Raw genomic sequence first — 10,000 nt, 5'->3', positions numbered from 1 at the left:
CAGGTTTTCTTCACTTTCGTTCTCCTGTGCAGCTCAAAACACACTGTTCTCATTTAATTTTGCCATCATACATTCCTCCAGACATCAAACTAACCCCTAACCCTGTCTGTCCCTCTCTCTCTCTCCTTCCAGGATCCCTCCTTCTCTCTCCTCCTCCACGATAAGCTCCAGGTGCCCAACAGTTCTCGGCGGGCATGGAACGAACACGACAGTCGCTGCGATGTCTGCTCCACCCACCTCACTCAGCTCAAACAGGAAGCCGTGCGCATGGTGCTCACTCTCGACCAATGGGATTTGTCCCCCACCTCCTCCCCTCCCGCACTCACTGGCCGATACGGATCTCAAGGACCTCAGGGTCCAATGGGAGCGTCCGGAGCACCTGGATCGAGGGAGTGGCCTCCTCCTTTTCTTCCTTCCTCTTCCCCTTCCTCTGCGGCTGCCGCTTCCCCAAGCCAGACCCCAACCCCCAGCCCCAGCCACGGACCATCCAACCCCAGCCACGGGAGTCCCTCGGTGGGGCAAACCTCAAACCCACAACCTCCAGGCCCGGGGCACAGGCTGGGGTCCAAGCCCAGCTCCCTGGGGCTGGGCGGCGGGGTGGACAGAAGGAACGGGTCCCCCAGTTCAGGAAAACCAACTGGTCCCCAGCAGCAGCCAGTGACTGGGGTGAATAGCCCTGGTAATAACACTGGTAACAGCAGTAGTAATGGGAGTGGTGCCGGCGGCGGAGCAGTGTTGAGTACAGCGGCTCTGCAGGCTCATCAGTACCTGACCCGACCTAATGGAGGAGTTACACTCTATCCTTACCAGGTAGGCTGGGTGTGTGTGCATGTGTCTCTGTGTGTGTGTGTATGTTGTAGAAAATGCACTCATACATAAATATCTAAAGCTTCTTATCCCACTCACCATTCACCAGTATACCTGTATACATGAGTGAGCAGGACATTACAAATACCACCATGGAAACTGAGCTTACACAAACCACAAAAGCCAAAAGTAAATGAATTGTGATGTTATATGATTATACCAAATGGTAACAGGTTATTGGCATGCAGGTGAATACATTTGTTGATATGAATAAGACAGACAATGACACTCCTCCCAATCCTCCTCTCCTCTCCTCTCCTCTCCTCTCCTCTCCTCTCCTCTCCTCTCCTCTCCTTTCCTCTCCTCTCCTCTCTAAATTTACTTAGCTTGTATGGAGTCACATCGGGTTAGGCTATATTATTGCCTCTGCCACAGGCAAGGTGTGTGTGTGTGTGTGTGTGTGTGTGTGTTCCTAGTAAGACAAGGACGCCTCCTAGAACAAAGGCTTCTGGGTAGGCATGACATTTTGAGCAGCAGTAGAAAGCGAGAAATAGAGAAAGACATACAGTGTCAGAGAAAGGGAGAGAGAAGCAGTTGTGAGAGGAAGAAAGTCAGAAAAACACTTTGTATCTCAGTATTATTAATTACTAAGAGAAAAAAGCATTACTAAAATTAGCTCATAGTTGGTACACTTACACCTTAAGCATCCAGCTCATGTCAAACTGTAAAGATGCTTTCTTGGGAAGTTTGTTCTCCCCACAACAACTTGGGGAAAAGTGCTTTCTTAAGGGGAATTCTTAAATGTGTGTGGGATATCAAATGAAGGCATCAAGTCACAGCGATGCAAGCAGTGAAAGTGACTCGTATGTAAAATGGAGATAAGAGAGGAGGTGTGAAGAAGAGAGAGGAAGAGAGGGAGCATGGGAAGACAAGAGAGGAGGATGGAGGGAGGGAGAAAACGCTCCAGGAGACGAGTGGTTTAGAGGTGTGTGGAAGGAGGCAGGAGAGCGAAGACCCCGGGGGAGATCAAGAGGGGTGTGTGTGTGTGTGTGTGTGTGTGTGTGTGTGTGTGCGTGGACGCATTCTACAGATGTAATAATTCATACAGTGATAATTAGGACTCTGGGGACTTCTATGTCACACACCCCCAGTACTCTCTCTCTCTCTCTCTGTCTCTCTCTCTCTCTCTCTACTTAATTCTGTTCCTCTCTCTTTCACTCTCTACCTCTATCTCTCTCTACCCCTCTCCCTCTCTTTGCTCTCTCTGTATTTCTCTCCTTCCTTCCTTATTATCCTCCCCTTCCTCTCTCACACTTTCTTTTTCACGTTCTCCTTCTCTTCTCTCTCACTCTTTCCCTGTCTCTCTATATTTTTGTCAAGCGCGTGACTTAAGTGAGAGAGAGAGAGAGAGAGAGCGACAGAGAGAGAGAGAGAGAGATACTTTATCGCTTTGGCAATATTGTGTCTTAACTTGCATGCCAATAAAGCTCATTGAACTGAATTGAACTGAGAGAGAGATACAGAGTAGTAGGTGGAAATTACTGTTTACAGTCTCGGGTATTGTTTCTGTTATCTGTCCCAAAGGTCAGAAATGAATTAGGCAGATGTGCCGTTATGTATTCTGCTCACTCTGTATGGAAATCACTGCAAAACTGTTTAAATATGAAAGAGCTTGTCTCTCTTGGTAATTCCTTACCAGAGAGACAAGCTCTTTGCTTTGTTTAGTTTAAGAGTTTTGACCCTGTGAATCTGCTGGTTTTATTGGTCTAGAGGACTTTGGAGAGTTTATACTGTACAGAAAATTTTACTTTGTTGTCTTTTATATAATTTAGATTTTGACTGTATTCTGATTTTGTAGATTATTGCATGTTGTTGGTCTGCAGCATTCAAGTTTGTCTTGATGCTGCTTTTTTTTGTCCAGGACTCCCTTGTTAAAGAGATTCTTAATGTCAATGGGACTTGGTTACAGTAAATCCATTAAAAAATAAGAATGAAGGGGTTGAACTGAGGTGAAGGAGACTGACTGTGTGTTCACACTGTGAGCGACTTGTTTGATGTCCATTCTGAGTGACTGTGGGCGGTGTGAGAGGCTCTGCTTGTATCTATGTAGCGCTCTGCAGCTACAAGGTTTTGAACAAATCATCTATTTTTCGCTGCTTTGGTATTACCTTCCATAACGTTACATTGTTTTGATGAGTTAACATAGCTAGCAAGCGGGAAAACAGAAAAGTCTGTGTGTCAGTATTTGTGTGTCTGTTTTTGTCTTTGTATGCATGTAGATGTGTTTTGTCGTGTGTGTGAATGTGTGTGTGTTTGCAACTCTGTGTGTGTGTGTGTGTATGTGTGTGTGTGTGTGTGTGTTGGTATATCTTGGTGTATGTCAGTATCTGTGCATGTATGCAAGTGTGTGTCTGTGTGTGCACACTTTGTTTTGTGTCAATATGTGTGCATGCATATATACAGCATATACAGTATATTGTGTGTGTGTGTATTTGTGTGTGTGTGTGTGTGTGTGTGTGTGAATATGTGCAAGCGTACAATTGTGTATCTTTGTGAGTGTATGCAAAAGTGTGTCTTTGTGTGTGGTGTGTTGCCATGTCTGTGTGTGCCGTGGCAAATGTCCATGGCAAATGTGTGTGTGTGTGTGTGTGTGTGTGTGTGTGCATACAATTTATTATGTTCCAACTCCTTTAAATGTAAAACATACACAGCGTTTTGTTGGAGTCGTTTTCATTGGGAGGTGTAAAATGTTACAGTGAGCCTGAGTGTCTCTGCTCTACACTCAACACTAATGGTGTTCCAGCAGGAGAGGAGAAACACAGAGCGCTGTAATAAATTACCCTTGTTTAGACTAACCCCAGAGAGAGAGAGAGAGAGAGAGAGAGAGAGAGAGAGAGAGAGAGCAGAACCCAGAGAGATGAGAGGAAGAGGAGGATGGAAAGAAGAGAGAAGGGGGAGATGAAGAAAGATAGAGTGAAAGATGGATAGATGTGGACAGAGAGGGATAAAGAGAGAGGAGAGGGGTGTTAGCATTTTAACATCAATAAATCATTACCACATTAATTCAGAGAGATTAATATAATTGCCATCAACATGCTGAGATGATTGTCAGCCTCCACCAGCCTCTGCACTGCATTTTACACTGTGTGCCACCTGGTTGGATTTCAAGGGCAATCTGCTGGGTTTCTTTATGGCACAGAGAGAGGTTGCTTTACGGCACAAAGCAGGAAGAGTTTTTCTGTTTTTCCAATGCAAACGGGGCTACAGTTTTCGGTGACAGCTAAAGTTTTCACTGATTGAAAAATCACTTCCAACATGTTTATCCTCTTTAGTAAAGCGAAAGAGAAAACAAATGCATGTGGAGTGATGCAGGGGGGAGGGGGAACAAGTAGGAATATTGTGGCAGGGTTTATGGGAAATGTGGTCTTAATTTTGAGAAACACTATACTAATGATACCACTGGCATGAGAGAGAGGCTACCAATCGTCTCAACCATGGTTTCATTTGTTTTAATTTTTATTTTAGGTATTACAAGGTATTACAATTAATTTGAGAATGATATAGATGATGTTGAAAATGCCTCACATAGCACCTTTTAAAATATGGAATACAGCATGAGCTAGAGAGGAGAAAGGGGGATGAAAGAGGGAAGACAAAGAGAGAGAGGGGGGCCTGTCTCCCAGTGCAGCTGACATTAAAAGGTTGCTGGCTCAGCATTCTGTGAGGCGATGGCCACCACATCTCATATTTACTGGGATTCTCAATCTTTTCGGTCCCAAGGCACACAAATTCCAAAGACACATAAAAAATGTTGATTCGATCAGAAAAAGGCAGACTGACTATTATAGATTGCTTGGAAATCTCTCATGAAGTTTACTTGGATCATGCCAGACTCTAAGCACAGTGAGCTGCTTGAATCACAAACATTTTAAAGTGGATTTTGAGAACATGTTTGTTATATTTTTGATTAATATCAATATTTTTTTTCTGTCTTTTTTTCAAGCACATTTTCAAGCCATCCCTAACTTCCCCCCACCACCCATGTATAGATCATGATGAATATATAACACTACTGAGAATGGAAAGTACCCCAAATGGCCGTCACAGGCCACCTTCAGCACTGACTGCATCTGAAACTATTTGGTATTTTCAGAAGCCTGCACTAGCTTGAACATTTTTGAAAATTAGTACCAGTGAAACACCCAAAAGTTATCCAAACGTATAGCACATCATACTGGACTGCAATTGTTGATGGCACTGCATTATGTATTGCGATTAATGTGTTTTTGTGTATTATTTGTTTAGATTTAGTAGGTAGCATACACACCAAATAGCACCTATTAGTCAACAAGTAATGGTATTTATAAATGAACCTGAGATGGCAATTTTCCCAGTGGCCTCAGTGTGCCTGTGTACACTTACTCTCTGTCTTTTTACCATGGAACTATTTTAAGACGGGTTCTCCACTGGAAATATCTAGTTTCTCAATGGTACTTTCGCTCTGAGGCCCACACCATAGTTGTGTCTATACATTTGCATCCATCTGAACTGTATAAATATGGAGACGCTGCATGTACTGTGGGTGCAGTATGCTGAATGTTGATGTGCTGTATGATCCCTTAATTTGCCTTAAAACAAAACATGTAACATGCTGAACTGTGTCAGATTTGCCTGGTCAAGTAGACCATTGCTGTACACTCTTATTGGCTGAAACTGTAAAATGCACTTAAAACAAAGGAAAAATCAACTCAAAATCAACTTTATAGTAGTTTTTGAATCTCCCTGATGAAAGGGCAATCTCTCTCTCTCTCTCTCTGTCTGTCTCTCTCTCTCTCTCTCTCTCTCTTTCCCTCTCTCTGGAATGAGAAAACAATCTAACTATTGTCTCCATGCCCTCTCGCTGTCCTTCAAGCAACTAATGAAAAACAGGTTTACACAGTTTGGTGTGTGTGTGTGTGTGTGTGTGTGTGTGTGTGTGTGTGTGTGCACTGATTTGCATTAGGACCAAAGAAAATAAATAATTTCTTGGCTTTCAGCAATGCGTAGCTTTCTTAATTTGCTGTGTATATGTGTGATTGTGTGTGTATTTGTCTATGTGAGTGTGCGTGTGTGTGTGTGTGTGGGTGGGTGTGGGTGTGTGAGTATGTGCACATTTATGTCTGGTTGCTTAATTCTAGAAGAGAGAAACAGGATGTGATAGGCTTGAGTTACGACACACCCCGTACACTCACAAACACACACACACACACACACACACACACACACACACACACACACACACAGGGCTGCACAAATTGATATCATCTCGTGTGAGTAGAATGGTCCAGTTTGTGTTGAGTTGTCCTGTCTTACCTATGCCATACACTTCGCATGGGTAGGATTACATGAAACAACGAAATCCAATATAAGTGCTGGGTTGAGTGGAACACAAGAAAAAGCACAGAACCCCAACACTCTTCTCTTGCATTAGAGTTTCAACTTGAGACCATGACACAGTTGTGATAGCCTAAATGTTAGAGAGGCTGTATTGTGAGCAGAAGGTTGCCAGTTTGAATCAAATCCATAGACTGGCTGGGGAAATCAGGGTATCGCTCTCCCCTTCCCTAAAGTAATACACCAAGTTTTTGGGAGATTGGCCCGTCAACTCACCTGTTAAATGATGAGAACATAAACTGCAAAATCATCTCTGTGACCCCGGTAGATCATTCACTCTGGTATTTCATGCTAACTCTTTAGCTTACACTGTGTTGAGTGATAGTAGGTGACTAGCATTATCAGAGGTGAGAAGACCGACCTTTTAGTAAAAGGTGGTTTTATATTACATGGCCTTTAGATTCCTGAATTTAAATATCATTAATACAGTATTGCTGATGTAGCCAGGTTTGTTTGGAACCATTTCAGGTGAGCAAACCATGTATTCATCCGCTGCATGGTGATTTTCAGCTGTACACTCCCACTGCCCACCACATTTACTTCCAATGTAAACAGGGAAAATAGTCCCTGGTAGTTCAAAACAGTACACTGTTTTTGTATCATATTTTGTGTAAATTTTCCCAATCTCCTACACAAAACTGCCAGACTTAGCAATCCATAATTTAGCATTACTTACCATTTAGTTTTAGAGCTGCAAAAAGTTCTCATTTTCTCACTGAGATAATGCCAGTGGCCTACTATCTCTCAACATAGAGTATGCTAAAAGTGTTAGCATGGAGCACCGGAGAGAATGATCTATCGGGGACACATGGATGATTTTTCTGTCTCTGTTCTCATCACTTAACAGGGAAGCTGACCAGTGTCCCAATCTCCCCAAATCTTGGTGTATTCCTTTAATTACAACCATCAAGATCCCCTTGAGCAAGGCATTTATCCCCCAGTGAGAACAGTGGAACTGCTCAGTTGCCAACAGTAGAAGACTGTGTCTTTTACTGGGCAGCTGTGAGGTGTGAAAGTGCCTTGCTGCATAAATGTGAAGGAAAGCTTTGCTGAATAAGAGCGTGCAGCTAATGGCCACTGGATACATAACGGTTAAAACACAAAAAAGAACGCAAATGTCAGTATTTTGAGTCTTCAAGAATGCTGGGAAGCACATTTATTATCTCTGCCCTTCCCTTCTGGCTGAATTTACATAAACCTGAATATAGCCCTTTCTCCACCATTTTCCTTTTGTCCTCATTGTCTCTGTCTTCAAACTTTTTGTATTGGTCTTTCTTTTGAAAATGACATATGCAGCCTTGAAGCTGTTTGTGTTTTGATTATACAACATAGGCTTGTTGAGATGAAGCTTCCAATGTTCAGTCTGCCCCCCCCTACCTCCTCTGCCTCACCTGTGTTCTCTCTCTCTCTCTCTCTCCCTCTCTATCATTCACTCTGTCCCTCCTTCTTCCTCTCCTGACCTCTTGTCTCTATACATCGCTTTTCCTTTTGTGCCTTTTCTGCTTTTCATGACTGTGTACTTTGCTGTTTCTCTTCCTCTATACTTACTTTTTCCCTCTCTCCCTGCCCTCTCTCACCCTCACATACTCTCACGGTTTCTGTAACTCTACCTCTGACACTGTGAAAGAAACACCTTGTTTCTCTCTCTCTCTCTCTCTCCCTCTCTCTCTCCCTCTCTCTCTTTCTGTCTATCTCCCTCCACTGGTACAGCAGTAAGCAGTTAGATTGTTTTACAGATTGTGTCTATCCCCCTGATAAAAGCAGGCTTGACCACACACACACACACACACACACACACACACACACACACACACACTCATGCATGTATGCACGCACACACACACACACACACACACACACACACACACACCCATCATGTCCTATTCACTCTCCCCATTCAAACCCAAATTTCAGCCACAAATTTTGCCTGGGTTACCAGTAGCGTCTGGTTGAAAAAGGATGGGTAGAGGAAAAAGAAATGCAAAAGAGAAAGATGAATGGTGAGGAAGGAAAGATGGAGGATAAGGAGGATGAATGCTGGGAAAATGGCGTTTGTGTTGTAATGAAGATGGATGAACCGGCTTTTTCTATGAGCAGAGAAAGAGTGAGGAAAGAGAGGGGGTGGGTGAGAGAGCCACAGAGAGGATGACAGAATAAGTGTGAGTGGTTATTTTTTACCTTGTTTCTCTGGGGAAATCCGACATCACATTCATCAAAATCCTACACAGATATAGCTACAGTCTCACAGGACCGCGTGTACTGTGGGAACTCGGTCTCACGCCGCATTTTAATTCATTTACTTGCTTCATTATTTTCAACATGTTTGGTTGGTGTTATTACTGTTGCATTATCCTCAGTACCCTCTTTGTCTTATTCTTATCTATATCCTGTTCTTTCCTGCTGCGATGACCCAATTTCCCCACAGGGATCATTAAAGTTTCATCCAGTGTAACTTAATCTAATTCATAGAAAATTGTGGAAAAAAAACAGAGCAGTCCTGTATGAAAATCTGAATGGAAGTCGTCAGATAGTTAAACATTTGAAAAAACATTAGAAAGCTCAACACTACAAAAGAAATGTTACGCCTTATAAAAACAAACAAAAAAACACAAAAGCAATGCTCATTTCCATGACTGCAATATGCAAAGCACTGCAGCAGCTATCTGGGTAAATGCACTAGTCATATGACTGTGCAGCAATGTTGATTTGAATCACGTTATCCATCCATTTTCAGTGTGAGGCGCAGTTCAACTGCAGAACTGGTTTGACAGGTTTCTTAGCGGTTTTAATGAGAGGTATGATGCATCATCATCTGTTCATCTGTATCAGAGAGATGTAGCACACCTTTTGAAATTTCATTATGGCGTAAACTGAAATATTTTGGTTCTTGCACTTTTTTTTTGTAAAAGGACAGGAAGCAGTATTTTTTTTTTTAGACAGACAGTAGGAGATCCAGCTGTGCCAGACGTATGGGAAACACAGGAAAGAAGGTTTTTACATGGTAGGCCACATGTCGGATATAACTCTGCCTCTTGGCCAGGTCTCCCTGGTAAAAGAGAAAAGGTTGAATACATAACTGCCACAGCACCACTGGATGCCACTTATTGTTTTTACCCCATTAGCACTTTATGTATTATAACTTTTTGCATCATAAGCCTCTGTGTGGACATTTTCTCAACAGTATGCAGGTTGTTTTCCTCTTCTGATTTTTCATGCTAGATAAACACCCAGTAAATGCCCAGGTATTAGATGTAGCCCACTGGACCTTAGTTCAAAACATTCACCATTCCCTTAATATATATATGCAGCAAACTCCAAGCATGTGAAATGACTGTAAATGCATAGGGAGTGTGGTGTATAGGCTGTAGAGGCATCTCATTTAGGATGTGTAATTTATTAAGGCAGTGTGCTGCATGTTTGGCCCCCAGGACCTCACACACACACACACAGTGGAACTGATTTACACACATACACACATATACGCACATATACACACAGTGGTGCATATACACATACACATGCACGCACAAGCATACACACATATCCATAATAGACACACGCGCTCACAGATTTACACTCACATGGGCTGGTTGGGGCATGTGGTTATGATTTAGGGGCTTTGGTGTCTGGCTGCTGGCAGCCCATAAAGAACTATAATCAATAATCCATATCTGTATTTCACCACTGGGTCGCCTACACACTCACACACTCACACACTCACACACACACACACACATACACATACACATACACATACACG

General features: G+C 42.9%; 1 protein-coding gene across 1 annotated transcript in view; it reads left to right on the top strand.

Moving 5' to 3' along the window:
- The window catches only part of kif26ba (kinesin family member 26Ba), a 100,305-nt gene that overhangs the window by 30,493 nt on the left and 59,812 nt on the right, over nucleotides 1-10,000 (top strand). The window contains exon 3 of the mRNA XM_078283027.1: nucleotides 133-810. Coding sequence (XP_078139153.1) covers nucleotides 133-810 — 678 coding nt within the window. The remainder of the gene's footprint in view (nucleotides 1-132; nucleotides 811-10,000) is intronic.

Source organism: Centroberyx gerrardi, chromosome 1 (assembly GCF_048128805.1).
Source record: "Centroberyx gerrardi isolate f3 chromosome 1, fCenGer3.hap1.cur.20231027, whole genome shotgun sequence".
Classification (NCBI taxonomy): domain Eukaryota; kingdom Metazoa; phylum Chordata; class Actinopteri; order Beryciformes; family Berycidae; genus Centroberyx; species Centroberyx gerrardi.
This window is presented reverse-complemented; position numbering and strand designations above follow the sequence as displayed.